Source organism: Nesoenas mayeri (genome assembly GCF_963082525.1).
Source record: "Nesoenas mayeri genome assembly, chromosome: 1".
Taxonomy (NCBI): domain Eukaryota; kingdom Metazoa; phylum Chordata; class Aves; order Columbiformes; family Columbidae; genus Nesoenas; species Nesoenas mayeri.
In genome coordinates, this window is record NC_137541.1 from 39,815,846 (window position 1) to 39,836,544 (window position 20,699).

The 20,699-nt window shown below is 47.4% G+C and overlaps 1 protein-coding gene across 1 annotated transcript in view; it reads left to right on the forward strand.

Moving 5' to 3' along the window:
- CACNA1I (calcium voltage-gated channel subunit alpha1 I) overlaps positions 1-20,271 on the forward strand; it is a gene marked incomplete at both ends in the record, with an annotated part of 155,942 nt that extends 135,671 nt beyond the window's left edge. Inside the window, 13 exons of the mRNA XM_080353845.1 lie at positions 820-1,012; positions 2,113-2,264; positions 3,918-4,027; positions 4,629-4,762; positions 5,523-5,593; positions 9,287-9,365; positions 9,944-10,065; positions 10,816-11,154; positions 11,774-11,920; positions 16,107-16,223; positions 16,608-16,776; positions 17,643-17,839; positions 19,570-20,271. Coding sequence (XP_080209971.1) covers positions 820-1,012; positions 2,113-2,264; positions 3,918-4,027; positions 4,629-4,762; positions 5,523-5,593; positions 9,287-9,365; positions 9,944-10,065; positions 10,816-11,154; positions 11,774-11,920; positions 16,107-16,223; positions 16,608-16,776; positions 17,643-17,839; positions 19,570-20,271 — 2,532 coding nt within the window. The remainder of the gene's footprint in view (positions 1-819; positions 1,013-2,112; positions 2,265-3,917; positions 4,028-4,628; positions 4,763-5,522; positions 5,594-9,286; positions 9,366-9,943; positions 10,066-10,815; positions 11,155-11,773; positions 11,921-16,106; positions 16,224-16,607; positions 16,777-17,642; positions 17,840-19,569) is intronic.
- Positions 20,272-20,699: the final 428 nt, after the last annotated feature.

Below are 20,699 nucleotides of genomic sequence, written 5' to 3' on the forward strand. Positions count from 1 at the left end.
TCATGCTTGGTCCATGCAGGGGGGTGCAGCTGTGGCTGTGCAGTGGGTGTCTGTCATAATTCTCACCCCTTGCTCAGTTTGGGTCTCACAGCAGGTCTTTATCTATTTGTAATGATGCAGCAACAGCACGATGTGCCTTTTTGGGCAGGATGACTCCGTTGTGGCCCACAGATGATTATTTTAATACCCTGTGAAGCAGGGACTATCATGCTGTTGCCCACTGTGTCCCTATTCCTCTACCACAAAAAAATGACCTTGATAGTGTCCAGTGTAGGTACTTGCCAGGGGCTGCTGTACCACAGACTTGAATCTCAGGGAGGATGCTCCATTTGCATCTGAACCTCTGCACAAGGTGCACCACTGTTGGCTTTGTTGGCTCTTTGTCAGGAGACCCAGTCAAAGTTAAGGTCTCCTCTCTCTCCAGCCCTGAATAACATTTCTATTCCAGTCTCATTGCCATTTTGGTGGCATCTAGATGTGGTCTCTACTTGCCCTTGAGCCAAAGGTGTTCCTGGTGCCTGGACCACCCATTTTACCACGTGCTGGGGTTCTGCCTGAATTGTGGGCAACTCTGTGCAAGCAGGTGCTAGACCTTGACTCCCATCTGCTCCATCAATCACCAGGTGACACCGAAATCCAATCTGCCAACCACCAACTGCCTTGTCTGTAGCCCCAGCTCTTCCCAGCCCACTCCCCTGATTTCCATAACCCCCCTCTACCTTCCCTGCAGCCAATCACTAGGGCAGGTTCCACCCCCATCATTTCCATACTGCTGCCCATCCAACTGATCCACTGCTTCTGTTCTATCCCTACCTCCAGCCGGTGACCAACAACAACCCCTGGATGCTTCTCTACTTCATCTCCTTCCTCCTCATCGTCAGCTTCTTTGTGCTCAACATGTTCGTGGGGGTGGTGGTGGAGAACTTCCACAAGTGTCGGCAGCACCAGGAGGCTGAGGAGGCGCGCCGGCGGGAGGAGAAGCGCCTGCGCCGCCTGGAGAAGAAGCGAAGGAGTAAGGCACAGCCTAAGTGTTTGGTCGGTTCGTAGGCCAAGGTTTTCTGAGAAAAACCTTCTCCTCTTCTTTTTCTTTCCCAATGGACTGGTCTCCGAAATGCATCGCTTGTGGCCGCGCTCTCAGCCTTCCTCCCCGCGCCACTGCTGTGTCGCTATGCAACTCACTGGGGTGGTTTGGGGGAGAGGGGTGGCTGACGAGGTCTGCTGGGACTGTGGGGAAGCTGATGGGGTTTTAGCACCCTGCCCCTCTGGAGATAACATGTACCAAAAACACCCCATAGCACCTGCTGGCGTTCACTGTTGATACAGGACGTGTACAAATTGGTACACCTCCTGGGCTTGGGATGATCCCACCTGGGATTCCTACAACCCAGCTGATGTTTGGGGGAAGACCTGGACAGACCATCCTTTGTGTTTAAACCCAAATATAAAGAAGAGGGAGGGGAAAGAAAAAAAAAAAAAAAAAAGGAAGACCCCTGTGTTTTTTTTTTTTTCTGGCTCCTTCTATTGGTGTTGCAGTGTCACTCCTTGGGGTCCCAGATCCTCTTCCTGGTGTTTCTGTCCTCTTCTGTATTACCTTTAGACAAAAACTGAAAAAGCATACTTGCCCCTGGAAATCATCCCGGCTACCCCAGGCTGATGGTTTTCTTCCATTCACAGCCTGTGGGCATGCTTTCCCTTCCTCTGCTCCAGTTTTCCCCCTCTCTCCTGTGACACCCTGCGGCCTCTCCCGGAACCATCTGCTCCCTTTTATCATTTGTGATCTTAATTTGTTGAGGCATGAAATGCTGATTTAGCACCATTCCCACAAACATGGACTAACAGATTTTCTTTCTAGCATTCCTTTCCTTGTCTTTTTTCTATTTATTCTTTTCCTCACTTCTACTTTCCTCTTTTTCCTTTTCCCTGTCCTTCTTATGTCCCCTGTTTTTTACCTATCCTTTTCTGTTCTTTCTTCCCCCACCTTCATTCCCTTTTTTTTTCAACATGTATCACCACACCACTCTTGTGCCTGCTCCCTCCCCAGCGTTTCTTACCCATTTCTCTCTTTCTTTCAATTTCTTCCTAACTCTGCCCATCTCCCTCTTTCCACTGAAGAGGCGCAGCGTTTGCCGTACTATGCTACCTACTGCCCCATACGCCTCCTTATTCATTCGGTCTGCACCAGCCACTATCTGGACATCTTCATCACTTTCATCATCTGCCTCAACGTGGTCACTATGTCCTTGGAGCACTACAACCAACCTGTGGTGAGTGAGATCATGGAGATAAGCCCTGCCTCTAGTCATTATGATATTTTGCTACAGCTCTCTGGTGACCATGGGCCACCAGCATAGGCAGGACACTTGAGTGTCTCTAAAAAATATGAAGTGTTGCAATAGTTAATGTAGTAGGCAAAATTATGTGAAAAGTTTCCTATGTATCCAGACAGATGTACTCAGACAGTTGTTATCCATTAAAATCAATAAAGAGAAGGCACCTAAGCAGGAGTCAGGCCTCCAGAAAGCAAGGTACAATTAAATCTCTGTGCTTTATATTAGTGAATATGTGGATCGCCCAAATTTAACTGCCTGGTCTGCTTTGTCTGTTCCTCTGGATCCTAACAGGAGGAATGGTAGAAGCAGCACTGTTCTGGGAGCTTCAGGCTTTGCTTTATATTTCCAAATGTCAGTCCAGTTCTGCGGCTGCATGGCCTGAGCTGAAAGGACTAGGGTGGCTAGTTGTGTGTCCAACAGAGAAGCTGCAGGGCCAAAGCACTGAGCAGAGCCTTTCGCAGCTGCAGGGGGTCATTCCTGGTAAAGGGCCTTGAAGGCCAAATAAATGTATACTTTGGGGAAGACCATCTACCTCTTAGTGTTCCTGGCAAAGTCCTAGGTGCGTTTGATGGGAAAAAAAGAAGTATGTTGCACGTATCAAAGGAACTTTCTGCCTCCATATGTAGACAAAGCATTCATCACAACATTTGCCTGGTGGCATTTCAGTTTCCTGTTTAGGATACCCTTGGTTTAGGTGACAGCACTGGTGTCCGAGCAGATGCTGTACAAGGTAGCTCAGGCTTTGATCAGGAACTGAACCTATCTGTCCTCATTCAAATCCACTGCCAGGTTCCTCAATTTCTTGCCCATCTTGCCCAACTGCCTGGTTTTTATCTTGCCCTTGGTGGTGCCCAGTTTTACTCTGCAGAAACTCTTAACCTTTATCTGTTGCCATCCCCACGTCGGGCCTTTGCTCCTGAATAAGTTACTCTTCTTCCTTACTCCTGAGCTCCTTCCCCTGGAATGCAGGTCCAGCCATGTTAGCCTGCTGTCAGGCTCTGCTAAAGAATCTTGCCAAAGCACTTTGAACCCTTCCAGTATAAAGTGCCACCAAATGCTGCCTACTGCTCACACTCATCCTTGATGATGGAGAAGGGGCAGCACATAAAAGAACCAGAAGCCCAACAGCTAAGAGATATGACATGTGCCTGCCCCACATCAAGGCACAGAGGGGTTTCCTCCCAGCAGAGACGACATATATCCACAACTGGAGTAACCTTCGTGTCTCCCTCCTCATGGATAGCTATGCTAGTGCCATTAACATGGTGGTATCCAGGTGGCATAGGCTACTGGCAAAAGAGGAGGCTGATGGTACTGGGTGGATTCTCCTTGCAATAGCCTCCTGCCCCCCATTACATTGAACAGTACAGCAGAAAGGAGCAATAATCAGTCCTGAGAACAACGTGGGGCAGAGGGGCCAGCTGGTGGTTGCCCTTAGTAGGCAGCCTCCACCTTCAAGTAGGTAGGAGGCATGGGGCAGCTTCCCCACCTCCCAGCGAATTCCTGGCACTCAGGAGAATTCCCCCACAGGTTATGTGCTCGTTGTTGTTTTTATCTCAATTCTTTACCCTCTCTTTCTGCTGGCAGTCCCTGGAGACCGCCCTCAAATATTGCAACTACCTGTTCACCACTGTCTTTGTGTTGGAGGCTGTTCTCAAGCTGGTGGCATTTGGTCTGCGGCGATTCTTCAAAGACAGGTAAACAGAGGGTTATGTCAACTGCGGCTATGGGACAACTGGGTTTGGGGTGGAGGTTTTGAGTATGGATCCCTCTCTGGAGTGTGAGGTGGTAGCAGTGTTCCCTGACTGCCTCCCGGTTCTGCACAGCATGGATCTAGCCTCAGCCCGTGTGAGCCACAATGCATAGGTAATAGTAAGAGTTGTCTAAAAATTGCCTTGGTACCTGCTGATTAGGCTAGAAAGCAGAGGAGGTGAGGTTAGAAAGAGCCATTTTTTCCTGGCCTTGAGGCAAACTGGGAGCATGCTGAAGCGGAATGTGTATAACGAAGCTGATTCTAGGTAGTCAGGCCACAAAAAGCTGAGCCTATTAGTCAAAGCATAGCACCATAGTAACACAGCTCCATGCTTTCAGATCAGGCTGGCTTGCCTCTGGCTGCTCAGGGTGTATGCAAAGTGAATCTCTGTTTGTCTGCAAAAGGCCATATAGGCTGACTCAGAATGGGGCCTTGGACTCATAGATAAAGCAATATTTAGGTTGAAGTAGAGACAATTCACTTTCTTTTTCAGGGAAATGGAAAAAGTCCATCGTCCTTTATTCTCTTCAATTTTTCTTCTTAAGGTGGAACCAGCTAGATCTGGCCATTGTGCTGCTGTCTGTCATGGGCATCACGCTGGAAGAGATTGAAATCAATGCTGCTCTCCCAATTAACCCCACTATCATTCGGATCATGAGGGTGCTGCGTATCGCCCGGGGTGAGAGAGACACTGGCCAGAGGCAGGGCTGTTGTAGGTGGCCGTAGAGTGGGACTTGGTGCCATGACTCATTGAGCAGAGGCTGTGGAGTCGTGGGCTTGCCCTGTCTCTGGCCCTAGGAGGGAGGCAGGAGATGTGACAAAGGACAGCCTAGAGACTAAGGCTTTCTGGCTTCCTTTAGCCTTTAGATGCAGTGGTTTTAGCAGGGGGTGAAGGACCAGGACGGTAAGCAGATCATATGAGTACTGAACTTTTCCCTGATATTCTTTTATGGGAGAAGTATGGCAGTGGTGTTTAGAGAAAGGGCTCACAAGCAGGTTGAAGTGGGCAGAGGGAGGGGACTGAATCTTTCTGGTGGTGTCCAAGATGTTCTAAGCTGCCTTAACGGATGGTGGCTGGAGGAAGAGAAAGTGATGGAATGAAAAATCAAACCAGAGGGAGAATTGTGATACACATTGTTGGGAGAAAGGGGGGCTCTTGGCCAGACTGTCTGGATGAAGCAGAAGAAGCTCAATAGTCATGGGTGACAGAAACAGAATATTCAGTAAGAAAGAGATGGACTGGAAGAGAAGGAACACTGGGGTTGTACAGTCAAAAGAAATAGGAAAAGGGAAGAGGGGGTCAAGGGGGAAAATCCAGTTTTTCTAGGGCAAGGGAAGACAGGACATCTGTCTTGCAATACTGGCATTAATCACTCACACAAAGGGTGGGCTTTCTGAGCTCAGTCTGAGTGATACTTCTTTTGTGTTTGATGTGGCAGTCCTGAAGCTACTGAAGATGGCCACAGGAATGCGAGCACTGCTGGATACAGTTGTTCAAGCCCTGCCACAGGTAAAACAAACCAGCTTCCCCAACGACTTGTCTTTTCTGCACCCTTTTTCCAAAGGGCTAATTCCTGTAGAGTCTTCGAAGTGGTGTCTACTGTGTTGTGCAGGCAACTGCCTGAAGATGGAGTCTGAGTTTTCATGTCATTCATGGGGGCAGAGGTCTCCTCAGACAGATGTTGTCCGGGTTATCTTGTCAGTCACAGGGGTACAGCTCACCTCTGTTCTCCTGTGGGTGAATGAAACACGGCTTGATTTCTGGATGAGGACAAACTTCTTCCCATCACCTCTAGCTAGTCTCTGACTGCTTGCAGCTAGTCCTCAGCTCCTCCTCCCATCTCTATAAGACAAGAAGAGTAACTAGCAGCCATTTCAGGAGGAAAGGAGGTCTTTGCATCTCTGCCCTTCTCACCGTTCCCTGCCTGTGCCCCTTTTTACCCCCCTCTCATTTGCCCTCCTGTCACTCCTTTTCTTAGCTAGTGCCCCCGTCTTCCTACTTTCTTTTCTTCTTTCTCCTCCTGGACCCCTTTGTGTCTCTGAGCCTCTCGTGCATGAGAAGCAGTGACGCACTCTGTTGTGGCTCACGCAGCCGGCAGTGAAGTGTCTACTGCAAGACAGCTAGACAGAAGGATTTCATGAGCTGTGAGCGGCAGCTGTTCCCGAATGAGATGCTGACACGGTGCTTTACACAGGCTTTGAGCCCACTGCGAGGATCCTCTGTGATGGATGAGCAGCCAGGGAGACTGGTCCCCTAACTTTTGGATCCTCGAGAGAGAGAATTGTTAAGCAAGGAGTAATGGCACCAAGTGGCTCTACTGATCATACATCAAACCACTGCTGTGACAGGCCCTAAGCAGGCAGCTCTATTGCTTGATATCAAAATGCATGGGCATTTGTCAGTTGATTTATCAGCTAATGTGCCAGTCTTGGTGAGTGATGCAGAGCTGAGAATCAATCTGAAAACAGCATGAGTAGTTACCCAAGGAGTTTAGTTCTGATGTTGGTGACAATAAATGTCAATCTGAATTAGAGAAATCTCATGGCACAGAAGCAAGGGGGAAACACTGATCTTTTATGGATCCTGAGCTCTGCCTGATGCCCCATGTTTTTTATTAAACAATAATAATTTGTGGTTTTGTCTAATAATAATAATTGTACAATTCATATGTAGAATATATAATAATATTATTATCCAGGGTAGCTGAGGGCTGAGATACACTGGACAATGGAAGGAGCAGGAAATGAAGCATATGCCTATAGCAGGCAGCTTTGGGCCAGTAACGTTTATTAGTTGTGTCTCTGCTGTCCCAGGCTGGCTCAGTACAGCTTCTTTGCACCTTGCTCTTTCCTGTTCCAGGAGCCACGACAGCTGATTTTTCTCAGGCAAGGAACTGGAATGAAGCAGGTCTCCAGATCCAGCATCTGCATGTCTGTGGCATGTTTATTCTGTAACCCAGATAAATGCACATAGATCTTAAGAGCTGGCTGAAATAGTGTATAGAAGCTCTTGGAAGGGGACTCTGCAGTGTATTTGCACTTAAATGGTGCGAGTCAACTTCTGTCCCCAAAATATAGAGACTTAATAAGAGAGGAGGAAATGTTCATATCCCTGTCATGTAGATGGAGAAACTGAGTCATCAGGCAGTGAAATGTTTTGCTCAGAGTGGCAAAAAGCACAGTTGGGATCTCAGTTAAAGCCTCTGAGCCCTGCTCTGATCATAGCCACAAACCACAAGTATTAATATATTCTTCCATACTTTATAAATTCTGACTTTTCTGTCTCCTGTACAGCTTCTTTGCTAACCAAGATGATAGGTTGGGTCTTTTGGGGGTCATTAATATCTGCCACAGAACCCTCACAAGCAGATGTCTAAAGGTCTGTCTTCTAAGTATTCCCTGGAAAGTGGTAACAAGCAGTGCTTAATCTTTCCAGCATCAAAGCCTATGATCAATCCGCTTCCTATTGACTGTCTTTTGCTTCCTTCTGTAACAGGTTGGCTTCATTTAATAAAGTTATATAACAGATGGATCAAAAATCACTCCATAGTTAAAGTTGTGTAAAAATCTGCACTTAAAGCAGGGCTAAAATCTCCCAGTTTCACTGCTAAAAGATTGAATTTAGTCTCCATATTTTATATTCTGGGTCTTTGGGGGACAATTGAATTATCTCTAATATTATTCTTCAAGATTTATTGACTTTGCCAAAAGAAGCAGTTTAAAATAAGCTGTCCTTTCCATTGCACTTTTTCCTCCTTTCGACCTTTCTCTTTTTGTTCCTAGAGCACAGACTCACATCAGGGATTTTGGCTTGCTAATGGCATAGAAGGCGTCTCCACTTGTCCTGTTTCAATTCCCTTCCTGTCTTTGTTACACTGCAACAATTCTTAAGAGCGAATAGAGCTTCAATTTTGAAGAGCCCTTTGGAAATGTTGCCCTTAGCTAGGTTTTATTAACTTCTTTTTCTTAATGCCCTGTAGACACAGACCCAGAAGTGTGTGTTTGCAGCATTTACTATGGTATCCAATTTAGTCATCAGAAATAATTCCTTCCACTGAGCACCCAGGGAGCCAGGGTCTGGCTGCTCAGGGGAGTGGGTGGACTGAATCATATTATTTCTCTCCTGAATTTGGATGGCATAGCAGTTGCAATAACTAAATTAGACTCCTGAAATGGATGATCCTAGCAAGGGCCCAGTGACCACATGCATTTAGACCAGACACTTTTCAGTTTTTCAAAAACACCCATATACCACTTCTCTTGCTCCACCAACAGTGAGCTAACTGTTACTGGCGATTCTATTACTGTTCATCTTGCCTCTTCCAAAACATCCTCCTGCTCCTCACATGTAACCCGACTGCCCCACATGCTGGGAGGCAGGAGATTCAGAGGCAAGCAGGGATTTGGGAGAGAGATGACTTGGGAGCAGCACCTCTATTACTGGTGGCACTGCTGCCTTTATGAAGTAGCAATCTTTGCAATGGGGGTTTTCCAAACAGTAGCTGCCGGAGGCCCAGAGATCAGGCTTTGACCTGTTATTCATAAGATGCAAAGGAAGCTCTGCTTCCTCTCTTGGTGCCTTCATAGTCTCTTTTTCTCTCTTCTTCTCCTCCTCTCCACACATTTCCAAAGTGCCTCCTTATCCTTCTTCCCTTCCGCCTGCCTATTCCTTCATCGAGCCCTGTTGTAACCTCCACGTGAAGCTGGTGCTTTGCCCCGCCATGCTCTGCCTGACTCATGGCAGGAGCTGGTGTACCTGTGTCCCTGTCTTTGGAGCACTGCTGTTGCACTCCTCACATGAGCATAATTTCAAGAGATTTAGGCAGTTTGGTGGCACATGTAGCACTGCAGGACATGTCTGTATGCTGTAATCCATAGCTTGTCTTTCACCCAGCCAAACTGACTTCACCTTGTGTGCCCCTGCTCCGATGTGCTTGTCTTCAGCTGGCCCAGAAACTGCACAATTTAGTCAGGCCTGGCTAGAGCTTGTGCTGGAGTGGAGGCAACTGGGAAAAGAGCACCCTTCAAGTCCAGTTGCAACTGATGCCACCACTGGTGGTTTCCCTAGTGTTGAGCAGTTGATTGGTTGCATTTGTACACTGGCAATTTGCTGCTGTTCTCTTCAGGCTTTGAAAGACAGAAACACTTGCCTGTACAGATGAAATAGGCTTTGGGGTCTGCTGACCATGCCCTTTGCTTTCAGGTGGGAAACCTTGGACTCCTTTTCATGCTACTCTTTTTCATCTACGCTGCTCTAGGAGTGGAGCTCTTTGGAAAACTGGGTAAGTCTCAAGCAGACCATGCTCCAGTGTGAGCTACAGATCTGCTGGGAAGCTGAGGTTTCTCAGAATCAGTACTAATTTAATAAAGGGATTGAAGTACTTGATGGCCTTCGTTCTCCCTTATGCATAACTGATGTAAGAGGAATTTCCCACTAAGTTGTTATTGTCCTAACAGCCTAACAAAATAAAAGCAGCATCTGGTTTCTCTTTAATTATTAAACTTTTGCTTTTTCTGCACTGCCTATGTTGATATTGCCTTCAAGATTACACGAAAAATTCAGGGAAAGTTTATTTGCATCTCTTGTCATGGAATATTGATAAAGAAGAAAGGCAGCACAATGACAGGTTGGGAGGATACCCCTGAACAACTGAGTTACACTGCCTTATATCCCAGGGCTGGGACATCAGTGTTTTTTCAGTATTGCTGGGCAATAGCCAACTGTTGGGCAGGGTGCTGATGCCATTACTTGAGGTCTCCAGGCTGTGAGAAGCCTGAAATCCCCTTCTCCGGTACCTGCTGTTGACCTCAGGGCCATTAATGTGTCCTCTGCTGATAGCCGCGATCCCCTTCCTTTCAGTATGCAATGATGAGAACCCCTGTGAGGGCATGAGCCGCCATGCCACCTTTGAGAACTTCGGGATGGCCTTCCTCACACTCTTCCAGGTGTCCACAGGCGACAACTGGAATGGGATCATGAAGGTAACTGGGCCTCAGGGGTGTGGATGTCCTTATGGTGGGGAAGGAGAAATTTCTATGTGTGATCTGTTCTGCAGTGCTTGGACTAGAAAAGGGAATGGGCACAGAAGCTGGGTTGCTAGATAACGTACCTCCTCAGGTCAGAAATCTCCCTCTCCGCCATGGTAACTCAAATTCTGGGCTCATCTAGTCCTACAGACATCTGAGAAAAATTCAAATTTTCCTAGGGAGGGACAAGAAGACTGTCTAGTCTAAGAGGGAACATCCACTGTTGTAAGACCTCTTAGCAAACCTGAATGTAGGTGCATTGGATATGGCACCCATCTGCAGAGCTACCAGGGCAATCCAAACTAAATACTTTCTTCCTTCAAAGGATGTGGAGAGATGAAAGGTCTTTGAACACATATGGTGCTTTTGAGTCTGGATGGGAGAAGGCAGTACCAGACTGCTTATTTTGTTCTTGCTCACATGTGTGGGGTTACAGTGGCCGAAACATATGATGATCTGGAAGTAGTTTCCTCTGTACACCTTTCGACATATTTGCTCTGCAGCAGAGAGCATATGATCAGATAGCATCCAGATTCTTTGAGGACCTTATGATCACAGAGGGTATGGGGTGATAGAAATATTTGCCTTGCTCTTTCCATTGGTGTCAGTGTTTTTTGACAGAAAGAGCAGCCAAGCTTGTATTCTTACGTTAGTCCTTCCTTCCTTCCTTCCACCGTTCCCTCTCAAACCCAACTTCCCCTCAAGGATACCTTGCGTGACTGCAGCCACGATGACCGAAGCTGCCTCAGCAACCTGCAGTTCATCTCCCCACTGTACTTTGTCAGCTTTGTGCTCACAGCCCAGTTTGTCCTCATCAATGTGGTGGTAGCTGTGCTCATGAAACATCTCGATGACAGTAACAAGGAGGCTCAGGAGGATGCAGAGATGGATGCTGAGATTGAGCTGGAATTTGCACATGGGCTGTGCTCCCGCAAGTCAGGATCTGCAAATTCAAGACAGGGAAAAGGAACAGGAACAGAAGGCGGAGGTGGGAGGACAGATCCTGAAGGGCGCCTATGCATGAGATGTTACTCTCCAGCACAGGTGAGTACACCTTTGAGCTTACCAACAAGACTGCAGCAAGGAGCTGTGGGGAGAAGCTGGGCAGCCTAGATGACTGAGGGTTCAGCAGTAGCAGACAGATGCCTCCACCTTAGGGTGAGAGGTTTGTGTTCAGCAGGAGACTTTCAGTTGGTAGCGTCATTTTGGGAACAAGGCTGTGCAGCAGTGGGTTCTGTTCATTGTCATCATGTGGTAGGAACCTGGGGGCCAGCAGAGGAGAGGTGGAGCAGATGGGCTAAAGGTTTGTTAGGAGCAAATCTGAGAGGGAGCTCAGGAGAAGAGAGCAGGGGAAATGGCAGATCAAGAGTGAGGCGCTCCAGCAGAGCTGGAAGGGAGGTGTGAGTAGTGCTGTGGTGCACTGACAGTGAGTAAAGACAGTTCCTCCTTCCTTTTTTTTTTTTGCATTGAGATCTGGCACCTTTACACACCCTAAGGAGCAAATGCTCCCCCAGTGACCCTGTGCAGGTACCTGCAGAACAAGGTGCTGCTCCAGATGAGTCAGGGTGGAGAACCCAGCCCCAAACTCACATGAAGCTTTGAAGCAAAAACTCAGCATTCTTAAAATGATCTCTCCCATCCTCCCCCCTTTCTTGTCCCCTAGGAGAACTTATGGCTGGACAGTGTCTCTTTAATTATTAAGGACTCCTTCGACGGGGAGTTAATGATCATCGATAACCTATCGGGCTCCGTCTTCCATCATTACTCCTCGCCGGCCATGTGCGAGAAGTGTAACCATGACAAGCAAGAGGTAACCTGCGTACGAGGATGCGTGAGGGGACTCTCCCCCCAGGACCCGCACACCTACACCCACATGCCCGCAGGTCATCCGATGTGTGCTCCTGGCTGTAGATTGTGTAGACAGAGAGCTTGTTGACCTGTGTTTGTCATCTGTCACGAATTGCTGATGCTGCCTCTGGTACAGGCCTGCCCTCCTTAGCCACGGGGGAATGTCTGAGGTGGTGGAAAGGTGAGATGTGCCAGGACATAGGTCAGGAGGGCCTGAATGAGCTGTATAGAAATGACTGTGAAGGCATCCTGGCAGCTCTTGTTGTGTTCAATTCTGCAAGAAAAGCAGAGGTTCAAGCTCATGTTGTACAGAGGACTCAAAGGATCTCACTTCAATGACAGCACTTGGGCAATTCAGTGGGAAATATAAGCATGTGTATCATCTTCATTTTAAGTATGTGCTTGCTAATTCCCTGTTGAGGTCGATGAATTAAGCACATGCTTAAATGCCTTGTTGAATAGAGTCACCATCTGTGAGCAAGGATTGGTTTGTGGTGAAAACAGTTAATTAGTTTGAGCAAAACCTAAATAAAAATGGGCCCACTGAGAAAGTTTGAGAGTCTCTTTTCTACTGTAGAACCTGTTAGCTGACAAACGGGTTGTTACTAAGAGCAGGACGCTAAATGGCTTAGACTTGTTCTGAAGTTAGCAGATGCTTTGGAAAACTACTTCCTAAGCGATTAGTCTTTTCAGGTTGCAAAACTTCAGGAGCAAAGTAGTCTGGGAGAAGTTAGGTAAGTAGGAGAATTAAGTTTGTTTCTGAAATAATTTTATTGTATGTAAGTGCTATGATTATGGTCAGACTTGTGACAGTAGCGTGGCTCATCTGACAGTAAATCAGTACAGCAGTGGTAATCTTCATTTTCCCCGTAACTAACTTGATATGTTGCTATTGCTTATAAAGAAACCAGGCAGCTTGGAAAGAGAGCTCTCATTGGCAGGTTACTCAATCCATGTTAGAGAAAACAATATTTTGTTTGGCTTTGGATGCCTAGTTCTGATGCTGTAATTTTTTCAAGCCTTTCAGTTATCTGCTTGTATGCATAGCTTCCCTTTGTAAGTATCACGATGCAAACTTTGCTGTAGTTTATCAGTGTTGCAACACTTCACAAATGGATGTTGCATTAATGCAGAAAATAACTAGTTTTCAGTTAACCACAGCTTCCACTGCTTTACATAAGTCCTTATACTCAGCAGTTGGTGCTCACCCTTCTCAGCAAATCAGGTCTTCTAAGGCATTCCAGAATGATTACCCCGAAATTAAGTAATTTGCAGCTAGTTTGCTGCATTTGAAAACCTTCCAGATAGCCTTCAGTATCCAGCCTAGGAATGAAGACAAAACCAACAGATTTTCTTACCTTCCCAGCAAGGTAACTAGGCAGCAAAGTCTTCAATTGCAACCCACAGCAAAGAGTTTAACAGAATAATCACAGCCAATGAATTATTCTTAGATCATATTTTCTGATGGCTGTTATAGAGCCATACATTATTTTTCAAAATTGATATTTCAATACATTTGAAATGTGGAATTGAAAAGAAATTATATCTGCAAGAATAACTTCAGCAGTAAAATGTAGGTATTTTATTTCTGATCATATAAATCAAAACTACAGTCAGGATTTTAAGTTGTGGTTGATTCATATCCATATTTCATAGTATACAAAACATTGAGGAAAGTCCAACAGGAAATCACTACATGCAGTCACAGCTTGTCCCAGCACTCACACCAGCAATGCACATTGTCATTAAATTACAGGGTACTCTCGTACATCAACGTATCTGAATGTGCATTGTACACACAGACAGAATTGTGCTATCTGAGAACCAAATGACAGCAAGTTATATAGGCAAATCAGTTTGTTGGGTTTTTTTAAATCTAGTCCTATTCAATACATCCGCTTTCAAACAAAATAGTATGCTTGCTGCCTGGTGAATCACCCTTAACTCAGCCCTTCTGACAAAAAAATCACATATTAGCCAATAATGTTAATTCCCATTTCATTTGTAGTTTAATCTGTCAAGGTGCTGAGTACAGTGGACAGACACAACACTTAAACATATGCTCAAAGTAATTAATTAATTAATTAAGCTTTTTGTTGCATTGAGTAGAAGTGCTCAGCGTCTTTCCTCTTATTTTTAAACCAATTATTTGTACAATTAAGGATTTTTCTAATCACAGCCCTGTTTTTAAAGATACGTTTTTTTCTGCAACTAGATATATTCTACGTGTGTGTGGTTCAGGTTGATGCAGTTTTCATGGATTGTGCTCTTAGTGGACAGCCCCTTCTCCCTTCACTGCCATTTTTTTTTAATTCCTCATCTTTAGTCAGAAGATTTTAAATATTCAGTAGTAAGGGAAGCTATAAGAACAAACCATATTTTTTTCATGCTCTAACCTCTTCTCTTGTCATCTCTTTCCTTTCACTCCTGGGCTGGTTGACAGACATCTGCATTTTGGTGGCTGATAGTGTGTTTAGCCAGTGGCAGGAGTTTGCCAGTGAGCAGCGGTGAACTGTGTTGCCACTCATGAAGTTTATCTATTCATGACTTTGTTGATCTATATTTTTTGTGTAGATCCCAGAGTGGCCGGAATTTGTGAGTGAGCAGTTCAGTGAAGAACAGACTATTCTGACTTGTGTTGAAGCCCTTTTTTATGGACGGAGGAGGTAGTCGCAGATGTTATCACATTTCACGCTCAGGTCTCTGCAAGCACAGCTGTAAAGCTGTTCTGGTGTAACAAGCACTTAGGCGAGTAACAGATGAGTACATGTGTTAAGTGGGACCGAACGGAGGCTGTTTCTCTACACAGGTAGTTGCTGACTGGTGGCTGTGTAGCGTACTTGACAGAACTTAATTGTGGGCTCTCTGGTCCGTCTGTGCCCTGACTAGCAGTTGTTGGTTTTGGGCTCTTTTCATGGTTGAACAGCACTGTGTCCCTGTGTCAGAATAATATCCCAGATAAGGATGTCATTTGTGCCCTCTGGTTTTCCATCCTGTTTGTTCGAAGTGCATTGTCCCTCAGATGGAGACCTCTTCCAGCCTCTGGCACTGGCACAAGCCACCAAACTCCCAGCTCGAAGGAGTCATCTCTCAAAATGTTCTACCTACTCTTATATTAATAGCTCAAAAGCTGTACCTGCCTCCTGCAAACGCAAACACAGGGAAGGACAAAATAAATGGCCAGGAAGCAAGCTGTTCTGACTGAGACAACACAGAATATAGCTCTTGAGTCAGGAGCTGGTGGGACTCTAGAGACCGGTGATGGAAAGCACAGGAGGGACAGAGCAGCTGTTTAGACTACTAGAAAAAGCAGATGTTTTTCAGGCATTGCGGGAAAGAGATGTCAGGCAGAGGGGAATAGAAAGCTTGGAGGAAAGAGGATGGGAGAGAGGCCAAAAATGAAACAGATCGAAAGATGAAGCAAGGTCAGGCATGGGGCTGGAGTGGAGCTGAGGCTCAAGGATGAGAAAGATGCAGTGGACAGGCTTGTCTTCAGAAAGCAGGAGAGCACAGGTATGAGTGAGTGGGAGGGCTGAGTTTAGGGATGGGGAACAGGGTGGGAGATACTGTTAGCTGGGGTCTTGGGTGGGTTAGAGGTGAGAGGAGAGGGAAGACACAGGGAAGCTGAAGGGAAACAGGGTTTCAGTGATTGAAGGTAAGAGAATATGAAAAGCATGATACTGGCATGCACTGCAAGAGGCATGACTATCCCTGGAATGAAAGCATCTTGACGTTTAAGCAGGGCTGCCCATGAGGCCTTCAGAAAAAGGGGTCCACTCCTCATCCCTCAGCAGGACAGACTGCCTTGTCACTGGCCTGAGGGAGCCCTCTCCCCGCTTGGCTTTACTTGCAGGGGCTTGTGCTAGCTGTGTTGCTGGGACAGATTCAGGACTCCTTCTTCAAATTCTGGCACTAGAGGAGCATGGACTGATGGTGGGCTGCTTGTAGATCATATATTCAACCTTCATTAAAAGTGGATTCTCCTGTCCAGCCCAGGTTTGGGTTAGGCAGTACCTGATGTATCCAAGGAATATAACCTAAAATTGATCTTGGGTCTACAGGCTCTTACTTATCCATCATAAACTGTGTGACTGCTTGAAAGGTAGATGCCAAGTATGACCTGTGACAGCTTCTTTCCCTTCCTGCAGGTCCAGCTGGCTGAAATGGAAGCATTATCCCTCAACTCAGACAAGTCCTCTTCCATACTTCTGGGAGATGAGTCAGACAATCGCAGCACTTCACAGCTGAGTCCTAAGGAGATCAAGGTTAGCCCCAGGTGGTCATGGGCATGTTGGACTGTGCACTGTATTCCCACCCCTACTCGTTTGAAGTGCTCTGTGTTCATCCAGAATTCATCAGCCCTGCTGAGGAATATAGATTCTGGTCACTTTTCAAGAGCTGCTCTGTAGAGACGTGTCATGGAGAAGGATTTGAGGAGGAAAAAGGGATGTGTGTTTTTGAAAGTTCACTATTGTCAGTAACTTCCTCTGAATGAGCCTAAATCTAGGGGATTTTGGCTGGAAACCTGAGCATCTCTTAGCTAGCATGAAGGTATCTTCAGAATGAGCCCTTCTTGAGGCTTTGACAAGTCTTCTCTCTCATCTGTCATTAAATCTCACGAGGTTTTGTCCTCACTTATTTTTTTCCAGCAGGATCACCAGGACAGCCCTGACTCCAATGGAGCAGGTGATCTAGGGGAATGCCTACTCCCAATATCCAGTGAGGATGACTCAAGAAACCCGGACAGTTACCTGTGTGAAATGGAGAAAACTCCTTTCAACTCAGTCCAGTCTTGGCTAAAGCATGAAAGTACCAAAGGTAAGTGTGTCATTCTCTAGGTCTGCTGAAAGTGTGGGTTGGTTCAGCTCATCTGCCTTTCTCCTGCCTGCCCCCTGCCAGGAGTGGAGTTAATGTGATGTGGGGTTACACTCCCCAAGAATTCACTTTCAGTTTGTCAGTCTTCAGGAATGGGATGAGAAGCAGTTCCTTCTTTTGCTGCTAGATCTTATATCTTCCTTCAGACTTGCCTATGTGAAGTGTTGTGAAAGAGCTGATTCCCATTTACAGCAGTTCACCCACTCACAGTCAGACACGTGTGGGGACAGACTCCCCTGCCGTGCCAGCTGGATGACCTGTGCCCACACAGCATGGTAAAATGTTGCTGTCCCCTGGCCAGGCTCCTCAGGTGCAGGTTCAAGGAACACGTAATACAGGTCTGCCCTTCGTGGAAGTGCTCCAGTTCTACTCTTGAGCACGCTCTGTCCTCCCGTGGTCCCCAGGTTTCCCAAACCACAATTTTTTTAATCTCCCTTCACCCTGTGCATTGCAAGATCTGGGATGGAAGTCCTCTGGCGGTGATACATGACTTGAAGAAGCTCAGCATTCCTCTGTGAGAGCAGCAACAAGAGAGGCAAGCTGGGCTGTTGCTTTCTGGCTCTGAGCTGTGTCAGATCTTCCAAGTCTGTTGCAGGTTTCGGTCCTTGTGTAGAAAGTGAGACCCATGGTTTGAACACTAGGTTGAGGCTTGTTGATCAGGAGTACATGTTACTAAATATCCTCCACACACTGGACTTGCAGGACCCGTGGTGTAACAGCAGCAAAGGCACCAAATCAAATTGGAGGACTCTTCAACTTTTTTTTTTCTGTTTCTCTTCTCCTCCCCATTTCTTTTGGTGCTTTGTCAGTCCTTCCCAGCCCCTTCTCTCCAGGTGCATCTTGCCCTCTGTTACCTGTACCAGCAGAATTTTTCCACCCAGCCGTCTCTGCCACCCAGACAGGGCCTGAGAAAGTCTCATGTCCACGCAACCTTCCTAAGATCTCTCTGCAAGGCTCATGGGCATCACTGAGATCGCCGAGTGTGAACTGTTCACTTCTTCATCAGGTGAGGACCTCCACTTCCTTCTGCGAGGAAAGCCTGATCTTCACATCACACCCAGAGCGAGCTGAGCACGGGGGAGGGCGGAGGAAGGAGAGATCCGCTTGTGGCCAGGGAGGAGCACAGTGGACTGCAGAGTGCAGGAGGGATGGGGAGGAGAGAGGGTTGTATAGCAAAGGGGTGTTGTATCACTCTCACTCCATGATATCAAATATTATTCTGCTGCAGCTAGCCCCACATGAAGACAAAATCACATCACCTTTTAGCTCATGCCCGGGTTCCCTGCAGACACCTGCATGCACAGCAGCCACAGTGTGAGCCAGGGAGACAGCTGCCACACAGCCACCTCGGCTCTTCTTAGTGCCGTGACTCTGGATCATGCACCTGCTTGTTGGAACACGCTTCTCCTCACCCACCTCCTCCACAGCCCTTCCTGGCACATCCACACACCACGTCCCTGAGCTCGCTGTTTTCTCCTGCCCACTTAGCTCTTACATCCCAGGCAGGTGCTGTCTCTTTCTGAAAAGGCAGCTGTTTCTCACTAATGAAAGAGAAGAATAGAAGGGTTGAGGGGAGATCAAGTGTCTCTGAAGAGCAGAGGAGGCAGAGATGAAAGTCCAATAGGGATCCTTGTTGTTGTTCTTAGAAGATACTCCACGAACAATTCCTATTTGAGGAGTACAGGGACACTCTATTCCAGACAAACTAAAAAACAAAAATAAAATCATGTTATCTAGTTCTATGTGACAGACACTCTTGGCACGATACAAATGTGTATAAATTCACCAGGGAGAAATTTAGCCTCTAGCTGAGGCCGCTGAGTTGTTAGGGTGTTGAAACTTGTGGTATAAGCTTAGACATGAAGAGAAAGAGCTCTGGAGCTGGCATACCACTGGGGTAAAAGTACGGAACTGTTGTAGAGGAGAAATCAGTAAACTTCTGATTGTGTAATGGAGCTTGTACTGAATAGCTATGGTTCAGGAGACTGCTTCCAGTCCTGCACGCATCATTCCCAGGGCTTTGTCCCAGTGATGATCTCAGTGCAGACCAGTTTCCTAGGAAATACAGCTTAAATTAACAAACCTTGATACAAGGAAATTAAGGCTGTTTCCCATTCCTGCTGGAAGAGGACTCCACTTTTCTACCCTAAATACTGTCATTTCAATGAGTCCTGGTCAGAAGAACTATGAGGCCCCTTTTCTCTCTGGAAACATTGCTGTTTTTTCAGTTAGAGGAGGTCTATGTACAGAGCCTGAGGTCTAAGTACAGAAGTCCCTTGATTTCTGGCCAGCTAATGGTTTTGATGTGTCCACAGCCTGTGTGGCAGGTTCCCAGGGAAGCCAAGAGTGGGGACCCACAGGGAACCTCAGGTCTGCTGCCTCCTGTAGCCCAGTGGGCAGGGACAGCACTCCTTCCTTTTGGTGGAGCATCTCATGTGGGAGGGGAAGACTCATTGTGGAGCAGAATGAAATCAGAACTCAAAATATTGAAACCTTTCCTCCTCTCCCAGAAGGGAGCAAGCTTCATGGCTGGTGCTTTGTAGCAGTTTATAGCTGCACCCCCCTCAGCAGAGTGAGGGAAGAATTGGAGTTTTCCCCCTTTTTCTGTAATTGTGGTTTATTTGCACACCCCAAAGTAATAAAATCTTTAATAAATAAATAAATAAAAGGGCAAAGTCTGTTGCTCCCTGCCCACCTCTTTCCTGAGAACTGTGTTTTCACATTCCTGCTCCCCAGGCCCCTGAGAGCGATACCTCGCTGGACAGCCGGAGCAGCAGCTCGGCGGGCAGCCTGCAGACCACGCTGGAGGACAGCCTGAACCTCAGCGACTCTCCCCAGTGCACCCTGGACCTCCCGGTGGCTCTGTGCCCCGTGCCAGCTGCCGGCACCCAAAGACCCCTGGCAGCCCCGCTCTCCCCTGCCTCCCGCTGCCGGAGCCTGCGGGGCCGGGGGCTCTTCAGCCTGCAGAGCATCCGTCGGCACCAGCGCAGCCACAGCAGTGGCGGGAGCACCAGTCCCGGCTGCACCCACCACGACTCCATGGACCCCTCGGACGAGGAGGGGGTGGGCAGCAGCCTGCGGGGGGGCGGCAACAACAGCGAGCCCTCGGAGACCCTCAGCAGCCTCTCGCTGACCTCCCTCTTCTCGCCCCCACCACCGGGGCTGACACTGGTGAAGAAGTGCAGCAGCACCAGCAGCCTCCACGCCAGCCCCTCACCCCGCCGCCCTACCGCCCACCATGCCAAGCCCTTCTACACTGTTGATCCCCGGGGCTTCCTCTCCATGCCTTCGTGGGTGACGGACTTCTGCAAGGACACCCGCTTACCCAGGGAAGGAGAGGAACCGGACAGCCCTGGCAGACTGGGGACAGGGGACCACAGCTCCCCGCTCCCATCCAAGCTGGAGCTGGGTGATGGAGTCAGCAAGAGGAACAGATGAGGGTCCATAGGGTGCAGGGAGGGAGCATAATGCCACTGGCACGGGGAGCGTGTTTCACTAGCTTCTCCACAGCAGCAATTCCAAAGGATTTGCAAGAAAAAGAACGAGGCAAACAAAAATTTATAAATATTTATATATATATATACATAAATATATATATATAGAATAAATACTCTGGTACCGTACCTCAGAGGCATGGGAGAGTGCAAGCAATACAGGAACAGTCCTGCCTGAGGGCACGACCTGGACCATCACCGCAGAGACTATAGTGACAAGAAAAGGCCGTGGGGCTGGCAGGGACGGGACCCTCCAGCCAGGTGACTGCTGCGTGGCAGCTGTTTAGTTATATACATATACATATATAGAGAGATCGATTTATTTATTTTTTTTACCAAGAGATTATGAATTTCAGAAAGTGCTAAAGCGGA